At 37.5% G+C, this 19,507-nt stretch overlaps 1 protein-coding gene and 1 long non-coding RNA gene across 2 annotated transcripts in view; both read left to right on the top strand.

Annotated features, from left to right (window-relative positions):
• The first annotated feature begins 4,909 nt into the window (after nt 1-4,909).
• LOC139152618 (high affinity copper uptake protein 1-like) lies at nt 4,910-11,596 on the top strand. Its single transcript, XM_070725858.1, has 5 exons — nt 4,910-5,142; nt 6,298-6,576; nt 8,612-8,678; nt 8,875-9,043; nt 11,144-11,596. The coding sequence occupies exons 1-5, from the start codon at nt 5,071-5,073 to the stop codon at nt 11,352-11,354; spliced, it is 798 nt and encodes a 265-aa protein (XP_070581959.1). The 5' UTR covers nt 4,910-5,070; the 3' UTR covers nt 11,355-11,596.
• A 2,874-nt stretch (nt 11,597-14,470) lies between these two features.
• Nucleotides 14,471-19,507, top strand: part of LOC139152617 (uncharacterized) — a 33,245-nt gene continuing 28,208 nt past the window's right edge. Inside the window, exons 1-2 of the long non-coding RNA XR_011556671.1 lie at nt 14,471-14,628; nt 14,953-15,012. This is a non-coding gene — a long non-coding RNA (uncharacterized lncRNA). The remainder of the gene's footprint in view (nt 14,629-14,952; nt 15,013-19,507) is intronic.

Below are 19,507 nucleotides of genomic sequence, written 5' to 3'. Positions count from 1 at the left end.
GAAGCTAATCCGCGGATTCATAGATTTGTCATGATTAAACCGACCAAAAACGAAGTTCAAAGTAGCTGCAATGTACCAACGACAGGCCATGCAAGCCCTATCACATAGCCCATACGTGCAAATACACTGTGAAATTATCCAAGCTTCTCAGCGGGGGGAGACTTGTGAGAGTTAAGTTTTGTTTCCCAGTATCATAGGTAACAAGCGCACGTCATGACTTGTGGCCATGGAAACTGTGTTATAAATGCCTCAGTTTCTCCAAGGGTATCATTTTCGCAAATGAACGAACTACCGAGGTTTGCATGTAAATTTACCCTGTCGTGTATAGACGCGTCGCCGATAGAAGTCACGCCAACAAGTATTCGATTATGTCGAGTCTCCGCTAACGGGTGTCGCACTTTTTGAGTAACCAGTAGAGTATTTGACGGAAACTTTGTCTGTCGCTATGAGTGTGTGGGAAATATGAGGGTTTTTTGTGACTGCCAGGTAGTAAGCATAGAAGGCGAGCACACCTGAATCAAATAGACCACATCAAAAGTGTCTTTGTTGTGAAAGCTCAATATTAAATTAATTACGAACACCCGTGATAGGTACGACTGTGCACACAAAGTTCGTTAAATGTTTAAAATAAGTATTTTGTAGGGCCTGCCAACCAGCCATTGCAAGTAATTGTAATCAAAGTGTTCTCAGTCAAAATAATTCTGGGCAAAGTAACAGTTTTGGAGATATGTGTCTGTGTCTGTGTCTGTTTTCGAAAGATAGAAAGATAGTGTGTTTTATTATTTATTTTGATTGCTATGGGAACGAAGTCAACGTCTCAGCAGTTTGGCTGTATTTGTTCAATATGAAAAGTTTATGTTCTACTTAAGCACTTAAAAGTAATTACTTCAGTTATGTAAAGTCGCCTGATAGATTCAAAATTTAGAGCGTTTATAGGCATCCATCTACACTCTTGGCAAGACAAGAGTTCCGACGCCAAATGACTAGTCTGTGTACCAAACTGTAGAATGGCATGGATAACTTGTCAAATAAAAAAACAATCAATACAATAGCAAAAGTTGCATATTTTGTAATTCATGCAGTCTCCGTTAGGTTTCCGTGACCGGATATAGACGAGCGCTAGACAGGGATCAAAGTTCACTAAACTAGCAACACCCAGACTTTTCAGTGTCACCTTTCTGTGACCTAGCAAGTAGGATTTATTTCGTATATTTGTTCAGATCAGGTGTTTCATTATAACAACGCTACTTTATAAAGAAAATTGAATAAAAAATCTAAATGAATAATTCCTTTAACAATTACGTGTGTAGGTGTCTCAAGATCATAACACGTCTCTGAAAGAAAATTAAATGGAAGTTCCGATTGAATAATTCCTTAAACCATTTAGAAATTTCATGAAAAAATCACTCTTTGAGTATTTTCTGTGCCATTCACTTCATGAACCTGTCAGCTGGCTTATGGTTGCGACACGTTTCATCTTCATGAATCTGCTTGTGATAACATACATGTAGTAATAGCCGATCGTAGACATAAATAAATATAAGACTATGCATGATTCGTAACAATAATAATTTTTCAGCGTTATTTGACACATTTTCAGTGATCAAAAGGATATAGTAGTAGTCAACAAATTTCAGTTAGAATTCCTAGAAATTAATTTGGATATTTTCTTTTTGTCAGTAGTTTGTACATAACTTTAAAGACTAGGATTTAGATTGAAAATGTACGAGACCCATGTCGTTCTATTACCAAAAGAGGCTAGGCCACGTGACCTGATGATAAGACTTCGTGCTTACAAGTATCAGCCAATCAACGTGTTCGGATTTGTCATGCCTGCATCACGCGATCGGTACCTGACCAGTGACGTCACATAAAGACACGCATTGTTCAAAACGTAATTTATCAACAGGTCGGACAACAGCTCCCACAGGTTGGAGCGAGGTTTTGTAATAAGTCATCATTCCTTGCCAAGCTGAGGGTCAATTATTTTTGCAAATGTAACAAAAAATTCGAAAGAAATCGTGATAGTTTGTACCAAGACGAGGGTCAGGATAACAATAACTTATTCTGTTTGTTGTTTGCACAAACCTGATTTGTTCAATGAATGTCCAAACTGCAAAATACGTGGATAACCATCTGGTTTCTGAAGGAGAGCTAGTGGAGTACAGAAAAAAAAATCGCCATAAGCCTCAAATCAGCAAAAATTAGAAAATCTCATTCTCACATATTGTGTAGAGGAGCGGCAGGAGTCGCTAATACGTTTTTGACAGCATTTTATGATACATGCACTTTACAAAAGTCTGACTACAACTCAAATCACACTCAATATTTTTTGTTTCAATGACAGACTGAAAAACCATTTCATGGCGTATGTTTATAAGATATATTTATAACACTGACAAGATCAGTGCCTGTTTAAATAAAGGTGTTTACTGTGCGTGAGTTGCTCTGTAAATAGTGAAAATTTAAAATGACAAGGCAAGATCAAATGGACTATTTTAAAGCAACGTATCATTCTATGAGTGCTGTAACATGCTGGAATATGTCAAGATACACATATATTTTCCCGCCTCCTGATAGTATTATGATGTCATGAAAGAAAACGTGTAAAAAGGCTGATGAGTTGAGAACTCCTAACAATCGATTTTTACCACTTTACTCTTGTAAGTGAAATAAACGAAACATGGATTGTAAATTTCTCGTTGTTGCTACTTACGCAGAAAACTACAACTTATCAATAGGAGCAGTTTTGAACCAGGGACGTGTGGGTATAATAGTGGTGTGAGAATACAAAGTTGGTAAACGAGAAAAAATGCGGCATCGTTTCTTATATGGAATTATAATTTGATGCAAGACTGATATTAGAAACATAGAATGCCGTCGCAGTGACGGGAAAAATTTGCTGCCATACCCATTTGTCCATACCCACACCCCAGATATCAAATGGTTCTCCCCTAAGTACATTTACAAATTCAGTAATTTATTAATTTATATTGACTGGCTACTTCTGGTGAATTTAGTGAACGACTTCCAGAATTTTGACTCCTAGCCTTGGGGGATGTCACATCAGCAGTTATGCGTTCTTTTAATTTGCTGTTGAGGATACTAGTGACCTTTGTGTTTTCTAGACAAACAACTTCTGTAAATCTTGTGTTTCCTACGTCCAATTTACATTCCACATTGCGTCAAAATTATTTATGTCCTTTTATCCCTGAATATATTTAAAATACACACATAATTTATATGTACAGACGTCTTTGTGGCAAATTACAGCTATGAAAGAGCAGAGCGTCATAAACAATAATATTATTTCTTCAAGAACAAAGTATATATATATATATATATATATATATATATATATATATATATATATATATATATATATATATATATATATATATTATAGGGGATGGTCACGAATTCTTTTCCCTGTTTTGCTTTTGGCATCGACAGATGGTGCACTTATTGTCTTCTTTTTTATCGTTATGTGAGCAAAGTCAAAGTATCATGGCAGTTTGACTATTTCCTTTGCACAGTCACGAAAAGTTTATATTTTACTGAAGGCTTCACTAACAGAAATGTTATGTATCGATTTCAGTTATGTAACGTCGTATAGGTGCAAAATATGATGCGATAACAGCGTTCTATGGCATGCATTTACCTACAACACAGATCAACAGCACAGATCTGGCGGTCAATAACTTGACCGCGTAAATGACTGTAGGATGGATGGCACAGTTACCTTCTCAAATGAGTACATGTCCACAAACATACAAAAATGATGCCGACTTTGTTTTTCAATTTACGCTTTTCCGCTGGGTTTACGTGACGAAGTCGACGAACGCCATATCCATGCAGGGTTCAAAGTTCACTAAACTTGGATGACCCTAGTAAAATGTCAGCTTGTCATAGCTATCGGCCTTTGAATCATGTCTTCTCTTCAGATTAGGTGTTAAATCTCAAAATTGCGATGTTTTGCAAAGAAAGTGGGATGGAAAGTATAATTGAATGATTCCTTACGATTACCACTGTGACAGTATAAATAGAACATTTCTTTTAGAGAAACATATTTTTATTGTATCCATTTACTTAGTGAATGTCAACGCTGGCTCATGGTTGCGACATGTTTCGTCTCTCAGGTGACATTTCAGAATAGTGAAGTGACCCTTTCGTAGAGTAAGGAATATTATTAATAAACATTATTCTAGGATTTGTAACATTTTTTTTCGCAAAGAATGTAAATTTCCAGCGCAATGGTTGTTTAACATCGTATATACCAGTTATCGTATTAGTATTTCCACCCCTTCGATTAAAGTTTCTGGACTGGCGTTAATGTGACATTCGTTTATTTTTCATTGATTTATATTCAACGTTCGGCGCGACCCCGTCTGGCTTTAATCGGCAGCTGACTTACTGTATTTTGACTCTACAGGGAACTGAAATGTTCAGCTGATGAAATGAATTAGATAATAAGCAATATATCTTCAATTAAAGTTTCGGACTGGCGTTCTTTAATGTGGACATTTATTTATATCGTTATTTTTCACTGATTTATATTCAACGTTGGGCGGGCCCCAGTCTTCTGGTTTTTCTCGGCATCTGTTTACTGGGGCAAGGCGTTCGCCCACGATCTACGCAACAGTCTACCATTAGCGCGACAGTCTGCTGAAGTTTTGTCTTCAATTATTCTGTTTGATATTTATACGCCCACAGACTCAACGTTTGCAACTAGGATTTGGATTGCAATAACTATGGGATATATCACTCTATCTGTAAGAGGGATCATGTATTCTGATGATAAAACTTCGTGCTAAAGTGTTAGCCAATCAACGTGCTCAGATTTGTCACACCTGCATCACGCGATCGGTACCTGACCAGTGACGTCACATCGAGGCATGCATTGTTCAAGAAGCAATTTATCATCAGTTCGGGTAACAGTTTCAACAGGTTGGCGCGAGGGATTGCAATAAGTGATCACTCCTTGCTAAAGGTCAAATATTTTGCAGGGCAGGGTAGCAAAACCGTCAAAAGACTCAAGTCGTGATAGTTTGTACCAAGCCGAGGATCAAGATGGCAACACCTTACGCTGTATACTTTGTTTGCGCATGTCTGCTCTTGGTTGGTTCAACGAACGCCCAAACTGTAAGTTGTATAACGTGACATGATAAAATGTGCTCTTGCTTGATATTGTCTTCATCAATTCAAAGATGTGGTGCTTTGTCTCCAAAAATAATTCCACGAACACAGAACTCAAAATGTAGAGTGTGCAGTAATTGGTCTTGTCAGAGACTTAACGAGATTTACACTGTAACATTACAGTCTAAAATAATTTAGTTACTGTATTTTGACTCTACAGGGAACTGAAATGTTCAGCTGATGACATGAATTAAATAATAAGCAATATATCTTTGTTGAAATGTCATCAAAACGATTTGGTCCTAACTTCATCGGCTGTAGGTCGAAAGCGACCTATCGATCTATTCTTGGTCTTATGGGCAACATTTTAAAAAAACAAGTGGATTTCTAACAGAAGTAAAATTGGACGACTTGATCAAGATTGCCTAGGAACTTTCAACCGAAAGAAAGGTCGTACATACTTCGTCATTTCAGACATGATAAAATTTGAAGTCATTCTTTAAATTTCCGGGTAGAATTGATAATTAATAAATAATATTATAAGACCAAATAGCGCAACATATCACACCTTGTAATTGCCTAATGGTGGTGTTTGCTCCATGGCTTCGCTGCGCAATCTATCTGTCAGACAAATAAGAGGCAGTGTGACGCGGAGCGTAAGGTACCGGACCAACACTGAGTCTAAGGATGCTGAGTTCGATACTCCAAGCATGGTGTTGAGCCAGTCATTGATTTAAAAGGTAATGAGTGGAAGGTGCGTCATCCTGAATTAATAAAAACGAATAAATAAACTATGCTTTAAGCTTATCGTTGCAGCTAAAATGACTATTCGATACAAGTCCACCATACCTGATTTTGTGGCAAGTTTAACAAGTATATTCAGTTTGGTTACCGTTCCATTTCCGCGTATGATAATCAACACACCGTGTTTCGGAAGAAGTTGGTGACGGCACCAACGATTGTCTGAATATGTTTGCCCATGGCACGCGACGACGTTGCATGCAATCATGACTTGGATCGTCTCTGAGTCATCTCACATCCCAACCACTCACAGTTTGTTCTACAATTTTTCAAAATCTTACTTCTTCTTGAAACTTTCATTATGAAATTATCGCGTTTTTGAAGATATCAATGTTATCGCCGCGTCTACTTTTTTCCTAGACCGACCAACCAAATGTCACGACAACGGAACAGCACCATACGTCAACGGGACATCACCATATGCCCACGGGGCACCACCAACACCCGACAACAGGACATCACCACATGCCCACGGGGCACCACCATCACCCGACAACAGAGCATCACCACATGCCCACGGGGCATCATCATCACCCGACAACAGGACATCACCACATGCCCACAGGGCACCACCATCACCCAACGACCGAACATAACCATGATCATGGCGGTGATGATTCAAGTGGACACATGATGGCTGTAAGTGGAAGGAATTTTCTGAAATTTTTACCTTTGAAACATTTTCCTTACTGATCAAGAAAAGGTTGCACCGTTGAAAAAATCCAAAAAAATAAAAACAACAAAATAACCCCCAAAACGGCATTAACGATCAAAATGAACCGCACATTTAGGTATCTCGAATTAGTTCAGTTTGGCCTGAAGACAGGACATACGGTCTGTTTAATGTTAGGAAGCTTTCATTTATTATTAGGTGGTGGGTCGGACGAAATCGGACAAAATCGGACGAAATCGGAGCATGTCGATAGTCTGAATCTTGTCCTCCCTCTATTCCTATTTTCTCACATATGACCCTCCCTTTACCAAGTTGAACATGACCCCTGCTATCCACAATTTTACTGTGGCCTTGAATTTGTATTCGATTTTGATACAGACATGTCGTGTGTGCAATTACCCGACGCTAAATTATTTCAGACGCTAAGTTATTTTGATTGACTTTTGTGTCCAGGAGACAAAACGATCAAACGTACATTGTTTAATGATGACATTGTGATTTCAAAGTTGTACACACTCTACCTAACTAAAATGCTGGCAATATGTGCTCAACAACCAAATGAACATTTAATATCTGGATTGCGTAAGAACTAAGCAACAGCAATGTGACAGTTTGTTGAGGAATTGTCTGAACAATACAACTTTAAGATACATTTGGTGTTTGCCAAGCAGGAAAGAAGAGAAAATCACGCGTAATAATAAACCAAAACCGACGAAAAGCAAAGGAAAGGAAAGATTAAGGAAAATAGTTAATCAGATTTATGAAAAAATCATAATTCCCAGACAGGAGGAAGACACCAGCATCGACCACAAAATGGGGGTCCCAAAATCAGTAAAGATAATATCGCCATCAGAAAGAAATTGTCTACTTCGGCTGAATTTGATTGACAGACATACTTTTGATCTGATCCTCAAAAATTTGTCACGTGATCTGAGAGTTCATATTGATAACCAAATTGATGAAGCAAGTGATGACACATTAAGTGATGAGAGCCAGGGTAATATACTACCTTTGAGGCAGTCTAGTCACGTGATGTTTCCTAAGACTGATATTGTAACATAGAGAGAATCAAAAGCTCATAAAACACTTAACTTGCAACTTGCAACTCTTTCCTCTATGTTTGTTGGTGTTGATATTGAATTATTGAACTTGAACTTCGCTAGTATTAGGGATTCTCACAAAGTCAAGTGATTTTCTCATCTCACAGATGTACAATATATGTAAATTTGTTTTAAAAACGTTTATTGAAAGAATGTTTCAGATACACATCGTTTTAATTTTTTTTATTTTTTAAGGTGGAGATACTGTTATGATATTTCATTTCTTGTATCAACCAAAAATATTCTTTGTTTAACAGCGTCATAATACAGTTTTAATATGTATACCTAATAAGTGTTTATTTTGTTTATATTTACACTTATTTAACAATGCTTTACAAATTGCGGGCTCTATCGAGAAGGGAAATTTGAGTTGTAGTTGATTTAAGGAACAAAAATGCAAAATGCCATTTTTCATTAAACTTTATAATATAGCACTTCTTTAATGCATGTAGGTTTTGAGGCAAAGTACTGACAACTTCAACTTAAATTAGTGAAAATATAGTTCTTAGCTGTATTAAAAGTTTAAATTTGCCTTCAGCTATTGGCAGATCTCATTACACTGCACGTTTATGTCCTCGTTTTACCGGTGAATTAGAATATTGAAAATTTGTGTTCACTTTTTAAAAATATTAATTTGCAAATTTGACCGTCCCCTAGGACAGGTTTTTAAAATATGACTCTCCCCAGGACAGGTTCTCAAAAATGGCCTTCCTCCGAATGCCTCCGGCCCAGCCCCCTCATGATAAATGAAAGCTCCCTTACTGTCGATTATTGAATTCTTCAATGCGTCGCTGGTGTATCAATTAATTTTGTAAATTACGTCTGGCCATATTATTTATTAAAGAAATTCAAACACGGTGAAATAAATTTTAAAACATCTTTTTTTCTTTTCCTCATATAGATGTACTTCACTACTGGCCTAAATTTTTACGTCCTGTTTTCTGATTGGTTTGTGAGCAGTACTGAGGGTAAGTTTCGGCTGTAGTTCCAGCGCCTAAACTTAAAATTGATTCAATCATTATTGTAACGAGCGACTGGAGAACACACAAATAGGAAGAATAAAATCTGTCTGTCTGTCTGTCTGTCTGTCTGTCTGTCTGTCTGTCTGTCTCTCTCTCTCTCTCTCTCTCTCTCTCTCTCTCTCTCTCTCTCTCTCCCCTATAGCACTGATTGGCTCTTGTGTCGGTATTGGCATCTGTGCGGTTCTATACGAGGGTTTAAAGGAGCTCCGTCAATATCTGGTCAGACGCAACCGGCGTTATATTCCTCCAGCGAGAACCAGCGATGTTGGAAACATGAAAGTTGTTGAATCAGTAACCATGGACCAATCGGAGTAAGTATATTTAATATAACATCAATTTATATCTCCATGCTGTCCATGTTTCAACTGCTTATAATAAAACTATCTGCTATTTCTAGTATTTGCCTGTCTGAGAGTAGAAGCTCGGCATTAGCAACATAATGACCAGCAGACTACATGTACATGTACATCATATCTTATATTATGCGATCGATCTCATATTAATTTGCCGAAGAATTTCAGTCAGCTATTACAACAATCCATAGACAGAATGCAATGCACGTACAAATCATGCACAGTTCCTGAGAGGGAAGGGGGAATGACTTACCTACTTGTTGCAAACTGAGGTCAAATCCCGTATATTCTCGCGTGGTCAATGACCGTGATTCTCGCTTGTGGCGGAGATCTCTGCTTCAATTTCAGCTACGAAGACGATAAATTAATGAGTTAGTAAGAATAATCAGTAAGAATAAATTTTCTGTCATTACGCCTGGTCATTTTGTCTTCTTGCTAGAAGTCCATTGAATGACAGAAGACACTTCAAAACGTCTATCTATTGTGTCTGATTTCCTGCAGTGAAATATCTTCCTTTTCGGGAATAAAGCGGCGGTTGTTATCTCCGCACAGATCATGCAGGCAGATAACAGCACCGTGCTGCTATCGCACTGCATGCTGGGAGGACTGTTAATCGATTACCCACTCAGTTCGGTACACCGATCAAGTAACGGCACTATTGGGAGAGTCACATCAATGTCACAGCTTCGATTGCTTCACCAACTTTTGGAAAGTAACTTGCCAGAATTTGTTACTTGCCAAAAGTTTGCAAAGTTGATGCAAATAAATACCAGATATGAACTGAAAATGCTCACGTGTTTCATTATATATTGCAGTTGTGTGTGAATTTATACTTTTGCCACATGTTTGCAACTCCATTGAAAGTGTAATGATCAAATCATAAACAATATTCCCAACAGATTAATTCTAAAGGTCATTACTCCCATAAGTATACAAAGATGTAATTGGTTGAAATAAAAATACTAAATCACTTTGACTGCTGTCATTGTATCACCACTTCATATAGCAAGTGTAATTGCCTTTGGTCAAGTCCGTCCAGCTATATATGCCAAACTATGAAAGCTCATTAGATATGCAAATTATAAATTAGCTGAAGTGAAAATGCAAAATGACTATCAATATTGTTTTAACCTGTATCATCAAAGTACATAGCATGTGTTGCCGACTTTGATCAATTAAATCCCCATATGTATCCCTCATTAGGAAAGTTCATTCAATATATAAATTAGCAATTAGCATTGAAGAATTTTGTATTAAAGTATCTTCAATGTACATAGCTAGTTTCATCAACTTTGATCAAGTCAATCAAGATGTAGATCCTTAATAAGAAGAGCAAAGGTAAAATTTCTTAATGACTTAAAGAATGTTAAGTCATAGTATCTTCAATAAACATATCAAGTTTCGTCAATTTTGATCACGTCAATTTAGGTATAAGTTCATCGAATATGCTAATGAGCAATTATCTTTCATGTAACCCCTTAATACCTTTCACGGCTGAAATATTTTTTATGTGATTAACATTTGTAGCAAATATCATCAAATTGTGTGCGGTCGTTCTCAATGTAAATACGTTTTTTCTAAAAGCATTAATTATGCAAATTAGCAAAAAGTAAGCAAGCCACACCCACCAAAAACTAATCAGTTCTTGCCATTTGCAAACTAAATCCATGTACCAGATTTGATTCTGATCAGCCGTTTTTGAGATATCTGGCCCATAGACGGACGGACAGACACAAAGACACAGACAGACTGACATCGCTGCGACATTAGCTAACGTAACCCAGGGCCTACGATGGTACATGGTTGTTGAAGGTTAAGTGTTCTTCGTAATGCAAAACAGTATCTTTCGTGATTCGAAGTTTTCTGCCGTGATGACTGATGCAGGCATATCATCATAATGTGAAACGGAAACACGGATTTTTATGTTAAGTTGCCTGTGCCAATGATGTAAGTCACTACTGCTTGGACAGTTGCACTACTCATGAATTACTTTTGACCTCAGTATGCAAATGCTTGACCTTGCGTTTGATAGTATTCTTTCTCTTTTATCTCCTGAAGGTCGTGTCTTGCAAGTATGTTCTCCTGTTATCATATTATGCAAACATTCCTACATCTTATCCAAGTCACCATCAGTTACGCATTGATGTTGGTCGCGATGACTTATAACGTCTGGATGTTTCTGTCCGTCGTATCTGGGCTCGTCGTTGGACATTTCCTGTTTGCCTGGAAGAGATCCACCAATGTCGATATCAACGAGCATTGTCAATGAACCCACCTACAACTTCCACTTCTGAGGACACTCTGAGTATCTCAAGGGATGGCATCCGATGAGACTGAAGCTTATGATACTTTTTGCAACATTGTTTATTGCTTCTTGGTACATTTATTGTAAACAGTCGATGCTTCATGCACGTGGATCGATTGTTTTATGTTTGATTTTACTAGACATGATTGTTCAGAGTGCAATGTAATAAATAAATGTCAAAACTACGTAATCAATTAAGCATATAAGCTGTTTTCGATTTTCGTTTTTGCAAGGATGAATCATATCACTCTCACTTACATTGTAAGTCATTGGATATGTTGTTATGGCCATACAGTCCATCCCTTGAAACCCAGATGGGCCCTATTGTACCCACGCAAAGTGGTCAAATAACCTTTATTTTTACTCATTTTGAAATTAGTATATTGAGATTAGTAAACGCAATATCTCGATGAAGAAAACCGTAAATGAAACAGCGCATGAGGCGTTATAAATTTGCAAATCGACACCATGAAAATTGTGTGGTAGTTTTCTGATGTAGAAGTAAATAGTCTAAAGTTTTAGCAGATATTTAAAAATATATTAGAATTAATTCACAGACTTCAATTTAGTGGATATCATTCGCAGATTACATTCAGCAACTCAGATTTTAAAACTATAATGGACAATATATAAATTGGGCTGCCTAAGCCTCGACTTTGAGGAGCTACAGTGACATGCTGTGATCTTGAACATCTAGTGTCTAGCACATTCCACTAGCATGTGACTTTGAACTGGTAGTATATGAATATCTATCGAATACAGAGTGTGTATATGAAGTATTAGTGAAAGCATGGGAAGTCACTACATTTTCATAGAGTACATGAATGTGATCAAAGGCCAATAATATACTTTAATTTTCTTGAGCTTGCACGGGTACGATAACACTATTGAAACAGATTTATACAAAAAATAAATTGAGCTTTCTTTATCTATCAATAAAAACAACAACAACCATTGTATGAGGTCCCTGTGTCACTGTCTTTGGGCAAAGAAGCCATCCCTGAAAAGGCTGCACTCTACGAATGGTTGGCATGACAATGACCTTTGGGTGTTCTTCCTGACTTCAATTTAAGTTGGTGCAAAAGTCATAGTTATATCCAATGTTAGGATAAGACAGGACATCTTTATTAAACGGAACGAACTCAACCAATAGTGACGTCAATCTCGGTTGAAAAAAGAGGTCTGACTTGTTATCTGTAACAATGGACATAGCTGGCATGAAAAAAGGACAAATTAAAAATCCGCAAAACAAGATCCGAAAAAATTCAAAACAAAATTACCAAAAACATTCGGAGAAAGTTTACATTCGAGATGATCTTCCATAGGCAGAGCATATGTGGTCGGAGAAAATTTCAGTTGTTATCCATGCAAAGCAATTTACAATCATGGCTATGCCACAGTGATGTTATGAAGGTACCTATCCAATGCGTACGACGGAGAGAACTACTATTTGCCCACACCGGGAACTTATGTCATCGAGATGATTGGAACTGTGTTGTCGATGGACCGCTTACATGCGTCGCTGGTACAAATATTCCCACGCCTCGAAAATGCAAATCTGACGTTTTTCTTCAAAGCCTGTCATAAAAACGTTCCATTTCACAGTAGTTTTAAAGCTGTTTATAAAATTGAAAGTTCTTGTTTTTAAAATGTCATCTCAGCTTAATTGTTCAGCAAATTGTGTCACCAGCTGGAGACACATGGTAGCATGTCACACGTTAACTTTTCTCCCGAAATACCATAGTATGGCTTACCTTAGTTAAAGGCCGTTTCTCATCTGTAGAGGAGCCTGAGTAGATATGAGTATTAAAGGAAGCGGATGAAATACGATAAATTGGGGTCGAAGGGTTTTTTACAGCCGTAGTAGATATCTGTCTCACGTTTGTGCCTATGTTTTTCCTCGTGCAATTCTTCAATTCATAATTTCACAGTCGAATTTTCAAACTTCCGAACCTTCATTAACGGGTCGGATCGGGTCAGAGGTTTACGTATACCTCTCTAACTTTTGTTTGCCATGCACGTGTTCTGATCTTATCCACGGTCCCTGAAGTGAATGTGGGTACATCTGACTGCGTGCGCATGCCCAATGCCTTGGATTTAGGTGCCCTCCCATGTTGCCCACTGTCCAGATTTCCTTTTACTGTTTCTTAAATTTTCTGTTTTATTGATCTTTCCATAACAATGTATGAACACTGAATAACAGACAGTGAGACGTAGCTTGAAATGTGTATTTATTTTGTGAAACACACAGCAATTCTACCGGAGAGGTATATTTTATAACTATGTACATATGTTCCTTAAGTTGAAGGTGTTGTCATTTCATAGGGACTTGGATCTCCAAATTTTCTTTTCACGTGTCATGGAATATACAATCTTGTTGTTGTTCGGATTCTACGGCGAGGGCCCCACCCTTCCCCTAGCGCCAGGCCCTATTCAAGGTTGATGAACAACGAATCAAGACCTAAGAGAATTTTTTGACTAGGTTCATACCTTAGTGAGGAATGGTATGTCTTTGTGAGTTAATAGACGGTAGAAGACGATGTAGGGGTAAATTTTTAGCTTGGTTGATTTCATTTCTTCATATATCTCATCAGATTAAAGAACAAATCATTTAAATTATTCTATTATTTGAAATTCACAATGGCTGTGCCAACTTTGGGTGTTAACTCTATCGGTAAAAGCAATTCGATTTCCACAAAAAATACAGAGAAAACTTCATATACTCAATGCGCTTTAAAATGAATCCCTTCAAGCAGCGAAGCAGAAACCTTCGATCCAAGCGCCCGGAAACCTTTGTCCGGGGTAGGGGGTGGGGACAGGGTTGGACGGCGTTTCTTACGTAGTTATAATTGCACTAAACGCTAAAGTGCGATGCCGTGTATGACTTAAAAGTCCCAAAGATCAAAATACAAGTTAATCATATACTAGGTAGGGTCTTTGATTTAATGTGCTGCATGTCAAAATGTCCGGTGTCCCTTAGTAACACTGACAGAACTTTCTACTCGACAGGGCAACATCAGGTAAGATTATATAATGTTGACACTATTTGAGTGCATGCTGGGTAAAGGGGTCTAGCCTGCCCTTATTCGAGCATATGGTCCTATTAGGTGATCTGAACGTAGAAGAACGTTCTAGGAGTTGTCACCACTCCACTAACAAGATGGGTTTTCGTTACAGTTGCAGTCTTATTATAATATGGTCCACAGTTATTTGCACTGCATTAACCGGCGCCCAATCGGTAAGTGTGTTGATCCCCGGCAAGAAACGTTTATTCTTACACTGACTTTCTCCTCTCCGGTCTAGCTGTACGTACCGACAATGCCGCTACGGGCGGTGTTAATTTTCCTTGACAATAGGATGATGTTTGTATTGTGAGTTTTTTAAAAACAACAAGACAATACTGATAGATAGATCACAGAGATTAACGTCATTGACGTCTTCAACGCAAATTGACGTTTCCCGTCAATCGCTGAAACGCAGCTTGGGTTATCTCTCGCTCAATCTACTGTATAATTTGGAATAAATATATCTTATCATAAAACCTTAGATATATGTCTTGCAGACCGAAACACCGATGTCAGGAAATGAACAAGTCCACCCAACGAAAGATCCTGGATATAACGTAAGTTATAAAACTCCAACGGAAGCAATTAGCGTAACCCGCCTGTGTTGGTAATGAAGTATACTCAAAGTGAGGCCATTATTAGAGGAAGCGATAGTGCTCCCTTTTTGCATGGCAATAAACAACTTGCTTGTTAATCAATATTCCGTAAATTCCTTTCTGTTTGCCTCAATGCAAGGAATACCTGATTGAAAACCTGACAATTGCCAGCCGAGAGATAGAAAACCCATAAGATGCATTTAAAATTTACGATCGTCTTTAATTTTTGTTGGAAAGAGATTGCAACCAGTCCATGGTTTGTCAGTGGACAAAGCTAAATGTTAATATATTTGAACTGCTGTTTATCATCGTTGCAGTTATGAAACACATATAAAAAATAGAATACTTGACCTTTGAAATAGGGCACAAAAACGATCTTAAAATTGTATCTGCTCCATCTCAGATGAATGTGTTCAAACCGAGTAACTCCAAATTGGAAATTGGTAATTGGTAAATCAAGGTACCCGTCATATACCACTGGTGTGATAGCCCATAGGGAACTATCAAAGTCAGTAAAAATTACGACACCTCGGGAAGACAAACAAGTGCTGCATTATAATGATGTATTCCAAATCTGGTGAAATGTTTGTTGACTTGTTGACTTGTGGCGCTCAGCTAGTTTTGTGAAAGGCGATTTTTGAACAACAATTTAATACCTGAGTGATAACAACGGATTAGACTCAAATCAACGAGGTCTTAATCATGTTTTTGTTGTACCTAATCGACTGATTCTCATACTGCAGGATGTTTTAGGGAGGGGGTGTGGCATAGGTTCAAGCATGTACATGTCGAGATAGACTTGTTGTTTACAAAAGCGACACAGAGATTTTGTATTGTGGACAGGTTGCTACTGTAGGTCAATGAAGTTGACAAGCATGTTATTCTCGTGCTTTTGTCATGAAGAAATGAAACGCCTGCTTCATTGAGGTTAATATGTGTCAGAAATTTATGTGTCAGTTGTTGTTAACTCTGTAAACTGTGTTATACACAAATGATTCAATTGAAAGAGGCGTGAATTATCACTGTGAAAATGATTGTAAAAAAATATTGTATTTGCTCTTTCTTATAACAGCTAAACTTTGTAATAGAAAATATCATTTGAAGTGATATTTCAATTGTGGTAGAGTTGTCACCAGAATTGTGGAATATTGTGTCAACTTTACATGTCATAATCAGGTCAAGTGGGTTTAAATGATTTAGGCATAACATGTCTCATATGCTGCATTTTCAAAAAGAACTGAACATTTGAATGTTGCTGAAAACTGTAAACATGCTTTTTACGGAATAAGCCTGCTTTTTACTGATTTTACAAATAGAAAAGTGATATTGCCTGGCAGGGTTAGGTTTATTGCTACAATAGCTGTGGCTTTCGATACCAATTTAGCTTCTATAGACTGTAGTCTGTAGAAGCAATTGGGATGGGTGTCCGTCCGGCGTCAGTCAGTCTGTCTGTCTGTCCGTCTTCTGTCTATCTGTATGTATGTATGTATGTATGTATGTATGTATGTATGTATGTATGTATGTATGTATGTATGTATGTATGTATGTATGTATGTATGTATGTATGTATGTATGTACGTACGTACGTACGTATGCATGCATGTATGTATGTATGTATGTATGTATGTATGTATGTATGTATGTATGTACGTACGTATATCCGTTTTTGAGGATATCCGTGCACTCAAATATTTTTAGAACTGCAGTACTTACAGACTTGATATTTGTTGTGTAGATGCAAAATATGATTATGACAAATATTCTTTTTTTGATGTTGTCGAAAATATGCAAATTAGCTCGAAAAGCAATTTTGGTAAAAAAAGTCTTCTTCACAACCGCCGGTCAGACAGCTTTGATGTTTGATATTCTTCTTCAAAAACGCTTGTCAGACAGCTTTGATATTTGGTACACTGGTCCCCAGGGATTATCTTATTGAGATGACATGTAAATATGACTTCTACAAATCATGCCAAAATCTGCGAGTTTGTATTTTGAGGCTATTTTTGTTATTTTTGGTCAATTTGTTTTTTTCCTTTAAAACCGCCAGTCAGACAGCTCTGATATTTGCTATATAGGTCCCCATAGGATTATTTTCATGATATTATTTAATATAGTCAGGAAATACACAATTTGAATTTTTGGGGACAATTTTTGCCAATTTTGGTAAAAAGTCTTATTTTCAAAAATCTGCTTGTCTGATAGCTTGCAGTTTGGTATACAAGTCCATAGGGACAACCAAAGTCATATACTGTGTTCAAACTAGGGGAACTTTTTGTATTTTTAGAACCAATGTTTAAGTCTCCGACGTTAAATGACCAATACCAACCCTTGTAAGACAGTTTTTGAAAACTCTGAAAGTAATTCAATCATATTTGGCATCAATTTGTAGTGAAACTTGATCAAGGAAACAAATCTGAGGCTATTTCTATACAGTGGACGAACTTTAGCAAAATTTATATTCTGGTCAGTTTCTTCGGCCTAGGGGGGGGGGGGTTGGATTATTTTTTGCCGACGTCAAAAAGTGGCTGACCCCCCTATTCCAAATTTTGAAAACATGGTGACCCCCATTCCAAATTTCGAAAACAGGGTGACCCCCCCGCACGTGGACACAAATTATATATATATATATATATATATATATATATATATATATATATATATATATATATATATATATATATATATATATATGTATATACACATATATGTTATATTTTGCATACATTTATATTTTAACAGTCATTCTGTGTTTTAAAGAAATTGTTGACATGTCAGCTGTAAGATAGGAATTTCAAAGTGTCAATCTTAAAGTTCCATTAGCTGTATCTTCTTGCGATTTTTCCGTTAGTTTAGATTGAAATGATCACTGGCTCATGTTGAATAGCCTGTCAAATAACAGAGAATCGCATATTATTCGGAAACATTACGTGCCCTACAACTAAATAGCATGTGATTTTACAACGAAAATTTCAATTTTTGTCCGGACAGAAATACAAACTCTGTTGACACACGGATTGCAACGTAGGCATTCTTCTGCACCTGCGCGAGCCATTTACAGCAATTTCAAAATAAATATTCATTACTTAGGGAGCTGTCATTATTTACGGCCTGGGGGGTCGGAGGAATTGCTTTCGAAACTCCAAAATTTCGAGTAACCCCCCCCCTGCCAACCATGACGTGTTTGAGTAACCCCCCCCCTTTCTGCTACAGAAAATTTGAGTGACCCCCTCCCCCCAAAAAAAATTGGAAAGTTAAATATCTATACAGTAAAAGGATTGCTGCTGCGACAGGCCCTGTACAGACCCTGATTAAACCCTGTGGTATAGGTCTTTGTCGGAAGGAAGTTCCAATTGCTGTGGCAGGGGCTGATGTACAGGTCTGTATCCAGTGCTCTGGTGACATGCAGTTATTCTGTAGAATTTGTTTTCAAGAGGGGAAGATGTGGTGCGAAGCACCACAAGAGATCGCATAAACGGTCGCGGGGGAGGTCAGGAGGGGGTGTCCCCCTCCTGCCATTGGAGCTTTTAAAAATAGAGGAGTAGTAAAGTAAACGTGGTCAACTGGGATGAAGTAAGAATTTTTACACCCATTTTATTCATTTATCTACATGAAGCGAAGGAAAAATTAACCATCCATGTAACTAAAGTGTGACCCTGACCTATATACGAACTCACGCACGCGCAGCAGTGCATTGTCCTGTACTAAGCGGGGAAATTCCCTGCTGAGCATGTTTATACACGTTCCGAAGGTGTACGGGAAATTCCGTGTGAGTCATCACCATCAAACTAGCCTATATAAAGGACCCCGTTGTCAGTCGCGGAGTCTAGCTGATGTTGAACACGAAGTTAACTAAATTTCATATCCATTTAATCCATAATGTCTTAGGTATCTTTCCAGAGGTGGACTAAATCCTTCTTGTTTTTGAATTTCTAGCGCCTGATGAAATATGTTCTGAATAAGTTCTGACTCCGGAGCCTCCTCGTTCGAAGGGTTGCGCCTTTTCTTGTATTTGTGTAAGCAGCTGTTTATATTGAACATAATAATGTTTATATTTCTCTCGTCTCTTTGCTACACCAGTTTTCCCTTGTATCACATCAATAACAACACCTGGTATAGGAGTTAAGGCTAACAGTACCGGAACTGTTGGAATTGCTGCTATTACAGCAGAGCTTACAAGAATTCCCTTAGTAATATTGAGAACCATATCAATTCGACCCATTAATTTATAACTTCGTCGATATGCAGCACTTGTTCTTTCTATGTAATCAGCCAATTGTTCAACGCTTTCAACAACTGAGATGTGCATTTTTACTGTATATGTAAGGGGGGATAAAAATAATTGTAGTAATATAGAAATACAATATGGCAGAAGGAGGAGAAGATATACCACTCCAGGATTTCGATGAATCATATTTTAATGATGACGATGTTACTGCTGAAACATCTTTTACCGATG

This window comes from Ptychodera flava, chromosome 16 (assembly GCF_041260155.1).
Source record: "Ptychodera flava strain L36383 chromosome 16, AS_Pfla_20210202, whole genome shotgun sequence".
NCBI lineage: Eukaryota > Metazoa > Hemichordata > Enteropneusta > Ptychoderidae > Ptychodera > Ptychodera flava.
The sequence above is the reverse complement of the archived record's forward strand: the minus strand, read 5'-3'. Positions and strand labels throughout refer to the sequence as shown.

Bases quoted from the DNA above. Each gene is read 5' to 3' on its own strand.
- LOC139152618 (XM_070725858.1), top strand. From the start codon at position 5,071: ATGGCAACACCTTACGCTGTATACTTTGTTTGCGCATGTCTGCTCTTG. The intron at 6,577-8,611 runs GTAAGTGGAAGG...TTCCTCATATAG, and splicing joins CAAGTGGACACATGATGGCT to ATGTACTTCACTACTGGCCT. The intron at 9,044-11,143 runs GTAAGTATATTT...TATCTCCTGAAG, and splicing joins GTAACCATGGACCAATCGGA to GTCGTGTCTTGCAAGTATGT.